At 42.7% G+C, this 19,820-nt stretch overlaps 1 protein-coding gene across 1 annotated transcript in view; it reads right to left on the bottom strand.

Annotated features, from left to right (window-relative positions):
• RECK (reversion inducing cysteine rich protein with kazal motifs) overlaps positions 1-19,820 on the bottom strand; it is an 801,790-nt gene that overhangs the window by 242,819 nt on the left and 539,151 nt on the right. The window contains exon 17 of the mRNA XM_044293464.1: positions 855-1,047. Within this exon, the coding sequence (XP_044149399.1) occupies positions 855-1,047 (193 nt within the window). The remainder of the gene's footprint in view (positions 1-854; positions 1,048-19,820) is intronic.

Raw genomic sequence — 19,820 nt, 5'->3', positions numbered from 1 at the left:
TTCAATGGGGCCGCACTCCGTGTGCTGTCCGTATCCATGGCTCCATTCCACGACCCCGTTGAAAAAAATATAACATGTCCTATTCTTGTCCGTGCTTTGCGGGCAAGCATAGGCATTTATATTGCCGACGCCCGTTCCATTCCGCAAATTGCAGAAGGCAACACGGGCGGCTTCTGTTTTTTGCGGATCTGCGGTTTTCCGACCACAAAAAACGGAAGGGTCGTGTGCATGAGGCCTAAATGACATATATACACTATAATTAGTATTGTGTTAACGTTACTATAAGTTACAACTGCCTTTGTCGTGGTGACTGCTGGCCTCTAACATTTTGATATTGTAACACACGAACATAATGAAAAATAGACTGACATTTTTGGATTTTATATGCAATGAACGTCAGATTACTACAGTTAAATGTAGGATTCTTTCTTCCCAGTCTAACAATGAAAAATAATATACAGAATTCAGCCAGTACAAACGATACTTAAAGAAGGATAGTTTATATTGCTTTTCAGACATGGGGGTGTTCTGCACATGCAATCTGAAGTTGACTGCATTAAAAGCTTTTACATATGTAAAAAGACATGGAACTAGGATCTCGTAAGGTCATTAAAATATATCTGTATGTGAGATTATGAGACAATGCAAACATATAACTGGATGAAGACATGATGGAAGTTGTTTTATGGTAACAAAAGTTCCTTACTTAAGAACTTAAGCATTCGTATCAGTGTCTGTTTCAGTGATATCCATTGCAGTCTTGGGAGAGAAGAAGTAATATGTAGTCAGAATCAATTAACACAAAAGCCTTTCATGAAAAATGAATAGTACAGCTACTGTAATTATTATCTTACTTGACATGAGCCTTTATAGGACAGTTGTTTTCCCCTCTGATATAGAGTGCAAATATTAGGGTGTTCTGCATTGTCTTTGTCGCACACAGGTTCTCTCGTATGCTCACATTTTAACTGTCTTTGGATGCATTCATACTGGGGGCACTGGAACTTTTCAAAGCTGGTGAGGCAAACTTGTCTTTTTGGAATACATCTATATGAAAAAAAATATTTGTGATTACCTACTTAATAGTCAAAGTAATCAATGAAAGAACTATGTGTTCAGAAGAAAAGTGAAAAACAACTGTCAGTTTTCCTAGAAAAAAAGTATACACCAATTTTATTGATTCCCTTCAATGCCTGGACATACTGTACATATTTATATTTCTTAATATTTATGTGGCAAATACACTACTTATGATCAATGCAAGAATCTGACAAAGCAAGTGCGTCTTACAGCTTGGGATACATTTGTGCTAGTAGTGCAGAACTTCCAACATGATGCAGGACTACTGCTGGTTTTTGCAACGGGAAAATATGACCATTCACAAACACAAAAGCAGATGCCTGAAGCACTTTTAACAGTACTGAGCCTTGCTCAAGTAAGACTTTTAAACTGAAAAACAAGATTTTTTGAAATTTTGTTATTCCATTACATTTTCATACACTGCTTACTGCGCAAACTTTGATGCAGATCAGGTAATTGTTGGAGTAAAACTCGTTCTGTTCAAAATTATTCAATGCTTTCCAAGTGCTTAATTCATTTAGGCATACTTAAATTTCGTGATGTGTTACAACAATTCTGACTTCGGATTTGTAATCCACACACTCGATTTAGTATAGGACAAATGGTTTTTGCCCAGTAGCAGATGAAAAATGTTTTTACATGGTGTAATCAAAGTTAACGAAGTGGAATTCAATCTGAATTTAAGGAAAAATTCAATTGGACCTGAAGTTAAATTTCCTTGCACTTTTGTGGTAATGAATTGTATCTTTTCTAAAATGGCTGCTGCACGTTAGAAAGAATAAGTAAAAAGCACGGGAACGAGGAATCAACCATAATGCTGTGCAGACAGCCAATCAGCAGCCAGCCCCTGTGATGTCACAGCCCTATAAAAACTCTCCCCCTGCCTGGTCTCTGCCATTTTACAGTGAACTTAGTGCAGAGAGAGACATGACAGGCACTAGGGACAGTGATTAGGAAACAATTTATTCACAAAATATTACTATTGAGCAGTTCAGAGGCAGCTAAATAATAGTGTAGGAATATAATAGGGAGACTTTATCCACACTATAGGGAAAGAGCAGGGGCAAATAGAATAGTGTAAAGCTGATCTAGTAACAGCTATTTTATTACACCTTGCTGCAATAATTGGGGTTAAAAGTCTTCCTACTGATTTTAGATATTTTATACATAAGTCATTTCATTAATCCTTTATTCTGTTATTGGGGTGAATCTGCGGCCTGATACTGATTTTGGGTGTTCATGTTCTTTTATACAGATTTTAGGCTGCTTATGTTTATATACAGTACAGACCAAAAGTTTGGACACACCTTCTCATTCAAAGAGTTTTCTTTATTTTCATGACTATGAAGGCATCAAAACTATGAATTAACATATGTGGAATTATATACATAACAAACAAGTGTGAAACAACGGAAAATATGTCATATTCTAGGTTCTTCAAAGTAGCCACCTTTTGCTTTGATTACTGCTTTGCACACTCTTGGCATTCTCTTGATGAGCTTCAAGAGGTAGTCACCTGAAATGGTCTTCCAACAGTCTTGAAGGAGTTCCCAGAGATGCTTAGCACTTGTTGGCCCTTTTGCCTTCACTCTGCGGTCCAGCTCACCCCAAACCATCTCGATTGGGTTCAGGTCCGGTGACTGTGGAGGCCAGGTCATCTGGCGCAGCACCCCATCACTCTCCTTCATGGTCAAATAGCCCTTACTTTCAAAGTTTTCCCAATTTTTCGTCTGACTGACTGACCTTCATTTCTTAAAGTAATGATGGCCACTCGTTTTTCTTTACTTAGCTGCTTTTTTCTTGCCATAATACAAATTCTAACAGTCTATTCAGTAGGACTATCAGCTGTGTATCCACCTGACTTCTCCTCAACGCAACTGATGGTCCCAACCCTATTTATAAGGCAAGAAATCCCACTTATTAAACCTGACATGGCACACCTGTGAAGTGAAAACCATTTCAGGTGACTACCTCTTGAAGCTCATCAAGAGAATGCCAAGAGTGTGCAAAGCAGTAATCAAAGCAAAAGGTGACTACTTTGAAGAACCTAGAATATGACATATTTTCAGTTGTTTCACACTTGTTTTTTATGTATATGATTCCACATGTGTTAATTCGTAGTTTTGATGCCTTCAGTGTGAATCTACAATTTTCATAGTCATGAAAATAAAGAAAACTCTTTGAATGAGAAGGTGTGTCCAAACTTTTGGTCCTTGTTTCGGGGGTGAAATTGTGGCCCAATGCAACAAATTTTAGGGTGTTTACATTCTTTTTCACATAATTTAATTCTTTCATCCACAATTGTGTAATTGGGGTGAAATTGCAACCTGATACAAAAACTTTTGAGTGTTTATGTTCTTTTATGCATACGTATATTCATTAATCCCTAAATATGTAATTGTGGTGAAATTGTGGCCTAACTCTACTGTGATTTTACACTTACAGTTACTGTTACAGTACAGTATTCCGACAGACAGGTGCTAGACCCTTCTAAGGGAACGGGCAGTGGCCAAAATGTTTCTGGAGCTGGCAGAAGTAGCACCAGAAGAAGGGGGGGGCGGTGGCAGCAGCAGTCGCAGCGACAGGCCAGAGCTGCCAGTGTCATCCAGCAGTCGTGTTTTGAACAGCAACCCAGCTGTTCTTGAAAGGTTGACTCTGTCTACATCATAATCTCAACTGGCATCCTACACCCCCAGCCAGGAGTTCCTCTGACAACCAGCTTAGTTGGCATGGCCCAGGAACAAGCTCTGCACCCCCATCTGTCCTGAACCTGCCTCTTTGATTTTCTGTTCCTTCTGCTCGGGAAGTATGGTATGCCATCAGCTCGGCTCCACTTTTCAGCAAGGACGAGCTTATTGTTGACAGTCATCAGCTACTGCTCAGCTAAGAAGTGGAGGAGAGATTCCCTGCTTCCTCCGGTAGGCGAGCAAGTAGCGACTAAGATTTGCATGGGAGCAGGCGTTGAGAGCGGTCAGGCACGCAGCCCTGAGACTGGTGAGGTGACGTCAATGACGTGCAGACAGTAGTGGATAATGATGTGGCCAATCGCATGTGGGAGCAGGGAGAAAAGTGGGCTTCATCATCACCAGGTAATGGGGGTGGCAGCTTGAGTGCGAGGCAGTGGCTGAGCCAGCAGGGTGGTAGCGTGGATGTGAGTCAGCAGAGTGGCAGCAGTGAGAGGTCAGAAGTCAAATGTGTCAGGGGTAGACAGTCTGCTTCTAAGGACCCTACCTGTCTGGAAATAAATAGCGGTGCATGGGTTCACGGAGGCAGGCAGTCAGCACGGAGTGGTGGTGAGGAAAATGCCATGCTCACAGTTGTGGGAATTTTTCATCAAGCTGACAGAGGAAGTCAGAGTGGCCATTTGTAGAATCTGTGAGCAGAAGGTAAAGCATAGCCATGGTGCAAATGTTGGCACCACTGCCCTGCATCAACACATGCAGCATCACCATAAAGTAGCCAGGGAAAACCTGCTGCATCACACAGTGGCTGGCACCATTTCTCCAGCAGTCAAGGCTCCACCTACCTCAGCAGAAGGGAGCTGTGTTTCCTTCCCATCATCTACTGGTCCTCATGCTCCTCCTCGTCATTCGTTTTATCAGCAATCGATCACCCAAGTCATTGCAAAAAAAATCAGTATGCACGCACTCATCCAACGACGCAGAAGCTAAAGTGCTCCTGGCCAATTTGCTGATACTACAGTCCCTCTCTTTCCATGTGGTGGACTCCGCACCTTTTAGAGAACTGATGGCTTGTGCTGAGCCACGGTGGAGAGTCCCAAGCCATCATACTTCTCTAAAAAGGCAGTACCAGCCCTGCACAAGTATGTTTAACAGAAGGTGGGCCAGTCTCCTTGAGCTGACGTGTGGAGCCGTAACTACGGTCAAGGACAATATATGTCCTTTACAGCCCACTGGTTAAACGTGATTCCTGCCCAGCCATCCCAGCAACTTGGCCAGGCGACGACACTGACGCCTCCGCGTTCTCAAGTTGTGAGTCCTGCACTAATGTCCTCCTCATCCTCAACCTCCACAGCAGGCAGAAATCGGAGTGCTTCTCCAGCATACCACCTATGCAGAGCGCAGCAGTGTCACATTGTTCTGCACCTGGTTTGCCTGGGCTAATTGAGTCACACTGGGGAGAAACTGCTCCATTTCAAGAGGAAATTGAATCCTAGCTTACTCCTCGCCAACTGAAAATCAAAACCATGGTCACCGACAAAAGCATCATGTCGGCGTGCTGTCAAGAAGGGCTGACCCATGTGTCCTGCATGGAGCACGTCTGTAATCTAGTGGTAAAGCAGTTCCTGAAGTCTTCCACCCAACTAAAAGTGATCCTGAAAATGGCCAGGAAACTCTGCTTGCACTTCAACCACTCTTACACTGCAAAACACACCCTCCTTGAGCTGCAAAGGCAGAATAGCATTCCACAACATCACCTGATATGCTTTTCCACCCACTGGAACTTCACCCTCCACATTTTAGACCGACTATATGTGCAGAGGAAGGCCGTAAACTATTTCTTGATGATGCAGGTGGACAGGAGCACTCCCCTGTGTAACTTTGACTTTAGCCAGTGGCAGCTCATGTGTGACATGTGCAGTTTGCTCAGTCCCTTAGAGGAGGCCACTTAATTTGTCAGTTGCCAGGACTACGCGATGAACAACGGCATTCCACTCCTTCACGTCGGAGCAGATGCTGATAAATCTGGCTTGCCAGAGGACAGGAGATGTGGCACCTACATCTCATGGCCACCTGAGCGATGTGGGGGCTGAAATGATGGTGGAGGAGGACATTCATGCATAAGCAATGTATACAGAAATGGGTGTTTTTTTTGCACAAGTAAAAGGAGAGGAGCATGAGGAGCTCGACACACTGTGACAATATACAGTGGAAATGGAGGCAGGGAGTCCCTTGCACAAATGGCCAGATGCATGCCGAGTTGCTTGTGTAGTGACAGCCATATTATCACAATTCGGCAGAGGGATGACTACTGGTTCTCCACCATGTTAAGCTCCAAAATGGGGGGCTTTTTCTACTCGCTGAGAGGGAGGATAAACTCAACTACTATCGATACATCCTATGTCTGGAGTCTCTAACGAGCACTTATCTTCAATTGCCTACTGAAGAAACCACCCGCCAGCAGCCAAACATGGAGAAGAACCTAAACCAGCAGGTGGTGGACTTACTTAGACTGCATCCTGCCACCCCTCGTCCAAGATCCCCTGGACTACTGGGCAGCCAAACTAGATTTGGGGCTGCAACTGGCCGAGTTGCCCTGGACAAGCTTTCCTGCCCAGCCAGTAGTGTGGAATCAGAATGGGTGTTTAATGCGACAGTGGGCATAGTTAACCCAAAAGAATTTGCCTTTCCAGCAAAATGTTGAGAGACTGATCTTTGTGAAGAAGAATCAGGCATGGATCAGCCAGGATTTCCACACGCCAGTGCCTGACACTGTTATGGGGGATCTGTGGGTGACACTGTTATGGGGATCTGTGGGTGACACTGTTATGGGGGATCTGTGGGAGACACTGTTATGGGGGATCTGCGGGAGACACTGTTATGGGGATCTGCGGGAGACACTGTTATGGGGGATCTGTGGGTGACACTGTTATGGGGGATCTGTGGGTGACACTGTTATGGGGATCTGTGGGTGACACTGTTATGGGGGATCTGTGGGTGACACTGTTATGGGGGATCTTTGGATGGCACGGTTATGGGGATCTGTGGATGACACTGTTATGGGGGGATCTGTGGATGACACATATATAGCATCTTATGCTATGTGTCATCCACAGATCCCCTCAATAACAGTGTCCCTGTAGTGTGAATGAACCCCAACACAGGGGGTGGGGGTCGCATCTGGTTTTATAATGACAGCGTGGCCCGTGCAGTGACTGTATTCTACTACACGGGCCCCGCTCACTGTATATAATCGTATCTGTTATTGTAGGCAATGTGAATGTATACAAATTCGGAGTAATCAGCGCCTGTATTACGGTAAATACAAGCGCCCGGTAGCAGAGAGGAGGGAGGAGGCAGGCCGGGAGGACGGGAGCTGGCAGCTTGAGTCACTATGTCATGCGCCCACGCCGCCTGCTTCATTCATAAAGTGGGCGGCGCAGGCATGTGACGTAGTGACTCACGCTGACAGCGCCCGTCCTCCCGGCCTGCCTCCTCCCATCTCTCTGCTACCGAGCGCTTGTAAGTACCGTAATACAGGCGAATTTGCAAACAGATTACCCAGAATTTGTATATATTAATAATGCCTACAATTACAGATACGATTATATACAGTGAGCGGGGTCCATGTACTAGAATACAGTCACTGCATGGGACCTGCTGTCATTATAAAAGCAGATGCCAGCCTCCAGCCCCTCCTCCGTCTCAGCTGATACACCCACCACGCGGCATCGCGGCATATGATTGAAAATTTGGCAAAATGCAGCATTCGCCCCATAAGACGCACTGCTATTTTCCCCCCACTTTGCGTTTTATAGGGCGAAAAATATGGTATGTTGACTCCTGCGATTGCCACCCTCACCACTCTGTGACTGGGCCACTATGTTGACTCCTCATGCGGTAGCCACCCTCACCACTCTGTGACTGAGCCTCTATGTTGACTCCTCATGCGGTTGCCACCTCACCACTCTGTGACTGGGTCACTATTAGGGCTGCAACGATTAATCGATGTAATCGATTATATTCGATAACTGGATTCGTTGTCGACGAATCCAGTTATCGAATAATCGCCGATTCGTTGCTATTCGGGCGGGCGGGCGGTCGCTGCATATTTATTTTACCTTTTTACAATGATGCTCCCGCTCCTGTAACAGCCAGGCAGAGCGGACGGCGGCGTAACGTCACTCACTCACGTGACACGCCTGCTCCGCCTCCTTCATTCATGAAGTGGGCGGAGCAGGCGCGTCACGTGATTGAGTGACGTTACGCCGCCGTCCGCTCTGCCTGGCTGTTACAGGAGCGGGAGCGTCATTGTAAAAAGGTAAAATAAAGATGCAAGCATCGGGGCCGGGGCTGTTAGGGGGAAGGGGGAGGGGGGATCTGTCTATGGCACTGCTATGGGAAGGGGGGGTCTGTGTATAGCACTGCTATGGGGAGGGGGGAGGATCTGTCTATGGCACTGCTATGGGGAGGGGGGTCTGTGCACTGTTATGAGGAAAGGGATCTGTGCACTGTTATGCCCATAACAGTGCACATATCCCCCTCTCCATAACTACGCCGTCCACAGATCCCCCTCTCCATAACTACGCCATCCACAGATCCCCCTCTCCATAACTACGCCGTCCACAGATCCCCCATAAGTGTCGTCCACAGATCCCCCATAAGTGTCGTCCACAGATCCCCCATAATAGTGTCGTCCGCAGATCCCCCATAATAGTGTCGTCCGCAGATCCCCCATAATAGTGTCGTCCGCAGATCCCCCATAATAGTGTCGTCCGCAGATCCCCCATAATAGTGTCGTCCGCAGATCCCCCATAATAGTGTCGTCCGCAGATCCCCCATAATAGTGTCGTCCGCAGATCCCCCATAATAGTGTAGTCCGCAGATCCCCCATAATAGTGTCGTCCGCAGATCCCCCATAATAGTGTCGTCCGCAGATCCCCCATAATAGTGTCGTCCGCAGATCCCCCATAATAGTGTCGTCCACAATTTGTTTTAATATGGCCTTTGAACATAATTTTTCAAGTAAGATCATATAAACCTCTCTTTTTTGTAATTTTGTCGTTTTTTCCGATTAATCGATTAATCGTAGTAATTAATCGGCAACTAATCGATTATTCAAATAATCGTTAGCTGCAGCCCTAGTCACTATGATAACTCCTTATGCGGTTGGCCTTGTTGGCATCACCATTTATTTAACCCTTCTTTTGATCTGTTAGAAGGATGGAAAATTGTAAAACACAACATTTCCTGTCTTTGGAGCATCCGTAATGCCTCTATAATAGCCTCCCTATTTTGCATCAGGAAATGTTCATGATTTAGAAGCAAAAAGCAGGAGTGGGTACAAAACGCAGAACACATAAAAAAATTCAAGTCACGTGTCATCTTTGTTTTGGATCCACTCTTGTTTATTTTTACCTTAGAAATACTGATGGATCACTGCCCAAATGCTGACCGTGTGAAGGCAGAGGTTCAAAAGACGAGATCTGTTTTTGGGGGTTGTTCATTTTACAGATCAGAAGAAGGGAAAAATGAACAGTGATGTCAACACAACTGCTGACACCCTCTCCACTCCACTGTCATGGGGCCACTACTTGCATCCGCGTGTAACAGATGTGTAAAAGGAGTGCCCTTTTTCATTCTATAGTCAAATCTTGGGCTACTGCATGGTTCTTTATACCTGATGCTAACATTTACCTGTAAGGCTGAGTTCACACTTGAGTTATTTGGTCAGTTTTGGCCCTGTAACTGACCAAGTGATGTGTGAAGTGATTCTCAGAGTGACGCCTGTCAACTGCCTGTCATCCTGACGCACAGTAACTGTTTTACTACCACAGCAGACGAGCTATTCATGTTTCTTCAATGCACAGTGTTGTACACCGATATACATGCTCTCTGCAGCTGGGAAATAGCTTATTTTTAACTTTGTCACAAATAAATTCGTATAGAATTTTTTTTGAAAATTCATCGCAGCGTGGAATCAAATTTTTGAAAACTTGGCTCATCTATACTGATATTCTTATACATTTATGTATTCTTCTCCCATTTTCTGCAATTAATAAAGCCCAAACCACTTAACGTACAGAGTCCATTCATACTCCCCAACCACAGTATTATGCAGAGATTACTATAGTATATACTTTGAACTGTGCCATTACATATTATACTGTATATTCAGAGACATTTGGTGTAAGTATACAGGGAGTGCAGATCTATTAGGCAAGTTGTATTTTTGAGGATTAATTTTATTATTGAACAACAACCATGTTCTCAATGAACCCAAAAAAACTCATTAATATCAAAGCTGAATATTTTTGGAAGTAGTTTTTAGTTTGTTTTTAGTTTTAGCTATTTTAGGGGGATATCTGTGTGTGCAGGTGACTATTACTGTACATAATTATTAGGCAACTTAACAAAAAACAAATATATACCCATTTCAATTATTTATTTTTACCAGTGAAACCAATATAACATCTCAACATTCACAAATATACATTTCTGACATTCAAAAACAAAACAAAAACAAATCAGTGACCAATATAGCCACCTTTCTTTGCAAGGACACTCAAAAGCCTGCCATCCATGGATTCTGTCAGTGTTTTGATCTGTTCACCATCAACATTGTGTGTAGCAGCAACCACAGCCTCTCAGACACTGTTCAGAGAGGTGTACTGTTTTCCCTCCTTGTAAATCTCACATTTGATGATGGACCACAGGTTCTCAATGGGGTTCAGATCAGGTGAACAAGGAGGCCATGTCATTAGATTTTCTTCTTTTATACCCTTTCTTGCCAGCCACGCTGTGGAGTACTTGGACGCGTGTGATGGAGCATTGTCCTGCATGAAAATCATGTTTTTCTTGAAGGATGCAGACTTCTTCCTGTACCACTGCTTGAAGAAGGTGTCTTCCAGAAACTGGCAGTAGGACGGGGAGTTGAAATTGACTCCATCCTCAACCCAAAAAGGCCCCACAAGCTCATCTTTGATGATACCAGCCCAAACCAGTACTCCACCTCCAACTTGCTGGCGTCTGAGTCGGACTGGAGCTCTCTGCCCTTTACCAATCCAGCCATCTGGCCCATCAAGACTCACTCTCATTTCATCACTCCATAAAACCTTAGAAAATCAGTCTTGAGATATTTCTTGGCCCAGTCTTGACGTTTCAGCTTGTGTGTCTTGTTCAGTGGTGGTCGTCTTTCAGCCTTTCTTACCTTGGCCATGTCTCTGAGTATTGCACACCTTGTGCTTTTGGGCACTCCAGTGATGTTGCAGCTCTGAAATATGGCCAAACTGGTGGCAAGTGGCATCTTGGCAGCTGCACGTTTGACTTTTCTCAGTTCATGGGCAGTTATTTTGCGCCTTGGTTTTTCCACACGCTTCTTGCGACCCTGTTGACTATTTTGAATGAAACGCTTGATTGTTCGATGATCACGCTTCAGAAGCTTTGCAATTTTAAGAGTGCTGCATCCCTCTGCAAGATATCTCACTATTTTTGACTTTTCTGAGCCTGTCAAGTCCTTCTTTTGACCCATTTTGCCAAAGGAAAGGAAGTTGCCTAATAATTATGCACACCTGATATAGGGTGTTGATGTTATTAGACCACACCCCTTCTCATTACAGAGATGCACATCACCTAATATGCTTAATTGGTAGTAGGCATTCGAGCCTATACAGCTTGGAGTAAGACAACATGCATAAAGAGGATGATGTGGCCAAAATACTCATTTGCCTAATAATTCTGCACGTAGTGTATACTGCACTTTTTGCATAACATTTAAAATAATGCAAATTGCTTATTTTTGGACTGTGCAATGATTACCGTCTGCTTTCAACTGTGCCATTATTCACTGCAGTTCTATATTATGTAGGTTTTGATTTAGATACACCTGATGTCAGTATGACTTGCATCTCTTGTATTATATTGATTACATTTAGAGATGAGCGAATCAAAGTTGACAAAGTGGAATTCGATACGTATTTCAGGAAAAAATTTGATTCACACCAAATCCGAATTTCCTCACGCTTTGTGGTAACAAAGCATCCCTAAAATGGATACTGCATGTGTGAGGACATTGAGTAATGAACCCATAATGCCATGCATGCAGCCAATCAGCAGCCAGCTAGCCATGTGATGTCACAGCCCTATAAAAAGCCTCAGCTATCTTGGATTCTGCCATTTTCCAGTGTATTTAGTGCAGGGAGAGACCTCAGCAGGCGCTAGGGACAGTGCTAGAAAAAACTTCATTGTGCTAAAAAAAAAAATTAACAGTGCAGGGAAAGATTATTCAAGGTGTAGGGAAAGGAATGGGAGGAATCATTCCACATAATTTATAATGAACAGGGTTCAGTAGGGGAGGTTACAGCCTGGGAAATATGAACAATCCTATTACATCTTGCTGCACTGACTGGGGACCCAAATTGCCATTATACAGCTCTGTAATTCCAGCAAACCGTTCTTGTTATTGGAGTGTTACAGCCATTTAACAGTGTTTATTGCAAGGAAATATTAATAAGCCTTATTTGCCCTTATGCGGTGCAGTTATATGTTCTAAAGAATTTTTTGGCTTGTATTAGTGGAGAAAAAAGGGCTTATTAGTCATTGTGTAGTTAAGTGCTAAAATTGCAGCACGTTTTGTCATGTATTAGTAGCAAAAGAAAAATATATTTGCCATTTAGCTGTGCAGTTATATTGTCACGGTCCATCCCGGTCTCTCTGTTTTCTCCATGAAGTGTTATTGTTTGGTAATGACCACAGGTGCAGCTTGTGGTCACTACTGAGGTTCTATTTAGTTCTGACTCACATTGCTTACCATGCGGTTGATATTTACTGCTGGAGTTGGTTGAGCTGGTGTGTTGTTCCATTGGATCTCCTGCTCCTCCATTCTTTATTAGGCTAAGTGCATTTTGTTTTGCATTTTGTTGTTCGCTTGTGTGTGTTGTTGTCCAGGCCTTAGGCAGATGCTGGTTCCTTCATCTTGGGGGGAACCATTAGTGTCATTCCCTGCCACCACTCCTAGGGCCCTCCAGGGTTTCCAGGGCTAAGGTTCCGGTGTATGAGTATTCCCACCTTCAGGGTCTACTCATACTGGCAGCAGTAAGGGAGAGGTCTAGTGATTCCTAGGAAGTCACCATCCCTCTCCCTTAGCTTTAAAGTCTGGACTTCAGTCTAATCCTTCTGTGTTCTGGTGTTATCCACTCCCTATTACCCATGACATATATGTTCTAAAGCTTTTTGTCATGTGATAGCGGCAAAATAAAAAAATATTTGCCGTTTAGCGGTGCAGTTATATTTTCTAAAGACTTTTGTGGCATGTATAAGTGGAAAAATGTTAAAAAATTGCTGATTAGCGGTGCAGTTATATTTTCTAGAGCATTTTGTGGTGTGTATAAGTGGAAAAATCTAAATATATTTGCCGTTCAGATGTGCAGTTATATGTTCTAAAGCCTTTTGTAGCGTGTATAAGTGTCAAAAGAAAAATATATTTGCCGTTTAGCGGTGCAGCAGTTATATGTTCTAAAGCGCTTTTGTGTGTGTATTAGTGGCAAAAGAAAAATATATTTGCTTTTCAGCGGTGCAGTTATATGTTCTAAAGCCTTTTGTGGTGTGTATTAGTGGCAAAAGAAAAATATATTTGCCGTTTAGCGATGCAGTTATATGTTAGAAAGCCCTTTTTTTGTCATGTAATAGGAGCAAAAATATATATATTTTCAGTTCAGTTGAGCAGTTTTAAGTTTTAAAGCCTTTTGTGTAGTGTATAAATGGAAAAATAAAAATATATTTACCGTTCAGCAGTGCAGTTATATGTTCTATAGACTTTTGTAGTTTGTATAAGTGGCAAAATATAAATAAATTTGTCATTTAGCGGTGCAATTATATGTTCTAAAGCGCTTTTGTGTGTGTATTAGTGGAAAAAGAAAAATATATTTGCCATTCAGCAGTGCAGTTATATGTTCTACAGCCTTTTGTAGCTTGTATTAGTGGCAAAAGAAAAATATATTTGCAGTTTAGCAGTGCACTTATCTGTTATAAAGCCATTTCTATAGTGTAATAGTGGCTAAATTAAAATATATTTGCCATTCAGCTGTGCTGTTATACATGCCACAAAATGTTTTAAAACATATAACAGCACAGCTGAATGGCAAATATATTTTAATTTAGCCACTATTACGCAACATAAAGGGCTTTATAACAGATACCGTATTTTTTGCCCTATAAGAGGCACCAGCCCATAAGACGCACCTAGGTTTTTTGGGGGAAAATAAGAAAAAAAATATTTTTAACCAAAGGGCGTGCTGTGTGTTTGGTGGGTTTGGAACTAATGGTGGTCTGTGGATGGCACTATTACTGGGGATCTGTGGATGACTGACACTGTTATGGGGGGATCTGTGGATGACGGACACTGTTATGGGGGATCTGTGGATGACAGACACTGTTATGGGGGGATCTGTGGATGACGGACACTGTTATGGGGGGATCTGTGGATGATGGACACTGTTATGGGGGATCTGTGGATGACGGACACTCTTATGGGGGGATCTGTGGATGACGGACACTGTTATGGGGGGGGTCTGTGGATGACGGACACTGTTATGGGGGGCATCTGTGGCTTGCACTGTTACAGGGGCATCTGTGGCTGGCACTGTTACAGGGGGGGATCTGTGGATGGCACTGTTATGGGCTGGGGGGATCTGTGGGTGGCACTGTTAGAGGGGGGATCTGTGGGTGGCACTGTTGGGCGGCCGGCGCGTCTCTCACTGACGTCACTTGCCTGCGCCGCCTGCTTCATTCATAAAGTAGGCGGTGCAGGCACGTGACAAGAGTTACGCTGCCGCCCGCCCGGCCTGCCAGAATTCTACAGATGCGATTAGGATGTAAGGTAGTAGTAGGACTGAGGGGGCATGTTTAATAACCATTACAAAAAGATGACATCTTATTTTAGTATACCGGAGCGGCGGGGCGGGGTTATACTACACTGACTGCACCGCCCCGCCGCTATTGCCAGCCCCCAAATCCTCCTCCCAGTCCCTCCCCGAGTCCCCACTCGCTCCTACATCATAGCTTGCGATGTAAAACGGCAAGCGTTCGCCCCATAAGACGCAGGGGCATTTCTCCCCCGTTTTGGGGGAAGAAAAAGTGCGTCTTATGGGGCGAAAAATACGGTAAGTGCACCGCTGAAGGACAAATTTATTTTTCTTTTGCCACTAATACATACTACAAAAGGCTTTAGAACATATAACTTCACTGGACGGCAAATACATTTTTCTTTTTCCACTTATACATGCCACAAAATGTTTTAAAACATATAAGTGGAAAAAGAAAAATGTATTTGCCATTCAGTGGTGAAGTTATATGTTCTAAAGCCTTTTGTAGTGTGTATTAGTGCAAAAGAAAAATAAATTTGTCCTTCAGCGGTGCACTTATCTGTTATAAAGCCCTTTATGTAGCGTAATAGTGGCTAAATTAAAATATATTTGCCGTTCAGCTGTACAGTTACATGTTCTAAAGCCTTTTGTGGTGTGTATAAGTGGAAAAATATAAATATATTTGCTTTTCAGCAGTGCAGTTATATGTTCTAAAGCCTTTTGTAGCTTGTATTAGTGGCAAAATAAAAATATATTTGCCGTTTAGCGGTGCAGCAGTTATATCTTCTAAAGCGCTTTTGTGTGTGTATTAGTGGAAAAAGAAAAATATATTTGCCGTTCAGCAGTGCAGTTATATGTTCTAAAGCCTTTTGTAGCTTGTATTAGTGGCAAAAGAAAAATATATTTGCTTTTCAGCGGTGCAGTTATATGTTCTAAAGCCTTTTGTGGTGTGTATTAGTGGCAAAAGAAAAATATATTTGCCGTTTAGCGGTGCAGTTATATGTTATAAAGCCCTTTTTTTGTCATGTAATAGTGGCAAAAAATATATATATTTTCAGTTGAGCAGTTTTAAGGTTTAAAGCCTTTTGTGGTGTGTATAAATGGAAAAATAAAAATATATTTACCATTCAGCAGTGCAGTTATATGTTCTAAAGACTTTTGTAGTTTGTATTAGTGGCAAAATAAAAATACATTTGTCATTTAGCGGTGCAATTATATGTTCTAAAGCGCTTTTGTGTGTGTATTAGTGGAAAAAGAAAAATATATTTGCCATTCAGCAGTGCAGTTATATGTTCTACATCCTTTTGTAGCTTGTATTAGTGGCAAAAGAAAAATATATTTGCAATTTAGCAGTGCACTTATCTGTTATAAAGCCATTTCTGTAGTGTAATAGTGGCTAAATTAAAATATATTTGCCATTGAGCTGTGCTGTTATACATGCCACAAAATGTTTTAAAACATATAACAGCACAGCTGAATGGCAAATATATTTTAATTTAGCCACTATTACGCAACATAAAGGGCTTTATAACAGATACCGTATTTTTCGCCCTATAAGACGCACCGGCCCATAAGACGCACCTAGGTTTTTGGGGAGGAAAATAAGATAAAAAATTTTTTAACCAAAAGGTGTGCTGCGTGTTTGGTGGGTTTAGAACTAATGGTGGTCTGTGGATGGCACTATTACTGGGGATCTGTGGATGACTGACACTGTTATGGGGGGATCTGTGGATGACTGACACTGTTATGGGGGGATCTGTGGATGACTGACACTGTTATGGGGGATCTGTGGATGACGGACACTGTTATGGGGGGATCTGTGGATGACGGACACTGTTATGGGGGGATCTGTGGATGACGGACACTGTTATGGGGGATCTGTGGATGCCGGACACTGTTATGGGGGGATCTGTGGATGACGGACACTGTTATGGCGGGATCTGTGGATGACGGACACTGTTATGGGGGGCATCTGTGGCTGGCACTGTTACAGGGGGATCTGTGGCTGGCACTGTTACAGGGGGAGGATCTGTGGATGGCAATGTTATGGGCTGGGAGGATCTGTGGGTGGCACTGTTAGAGGGGGGATCTGTGGGTGGCACTGTTATATATGTGCCATCCACAGACCCCCCAGCCCATAACAGTGCCATCCACAGACCCCCCCAGCCCATAACTGTGCCATCCACAGATCGCCCCCTACATACCCCCCGCCCCCGCCGCCACCAGTATACAAATATAAGATGTTATATTAAATTAGTGGTTATTAAACATGCCCCCTCAGTCCTATTACTACCTTACATCCTAATCGCTTCTGTAGAATTCGGGCAGGCCGGCCGGCGCGTCTCTCACTGACGTCACTTGCCTGCGCCGCCTGCTTCATTCATAAAGTAGGCGGCGCAGGCACGTGACAAGAGTTACGCTGCCGCCGCCCGGCCTGCCAGAATTCTACAGATGCGACTAGGATGTAAGGTAGTAATAGGACTGAGGGGGCATGTTTAATAACCATTACATGAATATGACATCTTATTTTAGTATACCGGAGCGGAAAAAGAAAATTATATTAGCCGTTCAGCAGTGCAGTTATATGTTCTAAAGCCTTTTGTGGTGTGTATAAGTGGAGAAAAATATACATATTTGCCGTACAGCAGTGCAGTTATCTGTTCCAAACCCATTTGTGGCATATAAGTGGAAAAATAAAAATATATTTGCTGTTCAGTAGTGCAGTTATAGGATATAAAACCTTTTGTGGTGTGTATTAGTGGCAAAATTTAAATATAGTTGCAGTTCAGCGGTTATAACTTCTGAAGCCCTTTTTGTGTGTATTAGTGGCAAAAGAAAAATATATTTGCCGTTCAGCCGTGCAGTTATACGTTCTAGAGCCTTTTGTGGAGTGTAGTAGTGGCAAAAGAAAAATGTAATTGCCGATAAGCGGTGCAGTTATCTGTTATAAAGCCCTTTTTGTAGTGTAATAGTGCCTAAATTAAAATAAATTTGTCGTTCAGTGGTGCAGTTACATGTTCTAAAGCCCTTTTTGAAATGCAATAGTGGAAACATAAAAATATATTTGCCGTTCATCTGTGCAGTTATATGTTCTAAAGCCCTTTTTGTGTGTATTAGTGGCAAAAGAAAAATATATTTGCCGTTCAGCAGTTCAGTTATTTGTTCTAAAGCCTTTTTTGTGTGTATTCGTAGAAAAAAATATATATATTTGCCGTTCAGCCGTGCAGTTATATGTTCTAAAGCATTTTGTGGCATATAGTAGTGGCAAAAGAAAAATGTGATTGTCGTTCAGCAGTGCAGTTATCTGTTACAAAGCCCTTTTTGCAGTGTAATAGTGCCTAAATTAAAATATATTTGTTGTTCAGCAGTGCAGTTTTATGTTCTAAAGCTTTTTGCGGCATGTATAAGTGGAAAAATAAAAATATTTGCCGTTCAGCAATGCTGTTTTATGTTATAAAACCATTTTTGTCGTGCAATAGTGGCAAAAGAAAAATATATTTGCCATTCAGCAGTGCAGTTATATGTTTAAAAGCCTTTTTTGTCATGCAATAGTGACAAAATAAGAATATATTTGCTGTTCAGTTGAGCAGTTATATGTTCTAATGCCTTTTGTGGCAGGTATAAGTGGAAAAAGAAAAATATATTTGCCGTTCAGCAGTGCAGTTATATTTTCTAAAGCCTTTTGTGGCATGTATTTGTGGCAAAAGAAAAATATATTTGCCGTTCAACACTGCAGTTATATGTTATAACGCACTTTTTATTATGCCCTTTTGTTGTGCAATTGTGGCAAAATAAAAATATTTTCCATTTAGCAGTACAGTTATATGTTCTAAAGCCCTTTTGTCGTGCAATTGTGGCAAAATAAAAATATATTTGTCGTTCAGCAGTGCAGTTATATGTAATAAAGACCTTTTTGTCATGTATAAGTGGAAAAAAAATATATATTTGCCGTTCAGCAGTGCTTTTATATGTTATAAAGCCCTTTTTGTTGTGTAATAGTGGCAAAAGAAAAATATATTTGCTGGTCAGCAGTGCAGTTATATGTTCTAAAGCCTTTTGTGGCGTGTATTAGTGGAAAAAGATAAATATATTTGCCGTTCAGCAGTGCGGGTATATGTTCTAAAGCCTTTTGTGGCATGTATTAGTGGCAAAAGAAAAATATATTTGCCGTTCAACAGTGCAGTTATATGTTATAAAGCCCTTTTTGTTATGCAATAGTGGCAAAATTAAAATATATTTGCTGTTCGGTGGGCAGTTATATGTTCTAAAGCCTTTTGTGGCGTCTATAAGTGTAAAAATAAAAATACATTTGCCTTTCAGCAGTGCAGTTATATTCTCTAAAGCCTTTTGTGGCATGTATTAGTGGCAAAAGAAAAATATATTTGCCGTTCAGCGGTGCAGTTATATGTTCTAAAGCCCTTTTTTGAGTATATTAGTGGGGGGGGGGGGGGGGAAAGCCGTTGTGTGGTGAAGTTAGAAAATTACAGACTTTTTGGGGTTGCTTTTATTTCCTTTTTACCTGTGCAGTTTGCATTGGAGATGGTGGCAGGGATTCCCTCTGAGTCATTTGCACAAATGGCCCGCTGCATGCTCACTTGATTGCATAGAGACAGCTGAATTTTCAGCTTTCAGCAGAGGGATGACTTCTGGCTTTCCACTTTGTTGGAACCTCGCTACCTGTCCAAAATGGGGGCCTTTTTTACACCCGCTGAGCGGGAGGACAAACTGAACTACTATAGAGACATCTTATGTAGTCAGTTGGCTGATGCCTATCTGGGACATCGTCCATCCTCTCGCAGGTCTGACTGGGCGGCCCTCTGTGCTCACGTTCCACTGCCATGGCTGTTGGGGAGGGGTGGGATGGCAGGAGCAGTACCAGCTCCATCAGCAGAAGTGTGGGTCTACAGTTGCTGATGAACAGTGGCAGAGTTTGCCCTGGAAAAGCTGTCCTGCTCGGCCAGTAATGTGGTATCAGAGCGGGTGTTTAGTGCGGAGGGAGCCATAGTTACCCCAAGAAGAATTCGCCTGTCCACCCAATGTGGAGAGACTGACCTTTGTCAAGATGAATCAGGCGTGGATCAGCTAGGATTTCCACCCACCAATGGCTGATGCATCAGACTAGATCATCCATGGTGCAACACCACACTCTGACAAAAGAGACCGGTTTCTTATGGCTACCTGCCTCAGCTACTATTCT

The sequence above is a fragment of the Bufo gargarizans genome, chromosome 5, assembly GCF_014858855.1.
Source record: "Bufo gargarizans isolate SCDJY-AF-19 chromosome 5, ASM1485885v1, whole genome shotgun sequence".
Classification (NCBI taxonomy): Eukaryota; Metazoa; Chordata; class Amphibia; order Anura; family Bufonidae; genus Bufo; species Bufo gargarizans.
The sequence above is the reverse complement of the archived record's forward strand: the minus strand, read 5'-3'. Positions and strand labels throughout refer to the sequence as shown.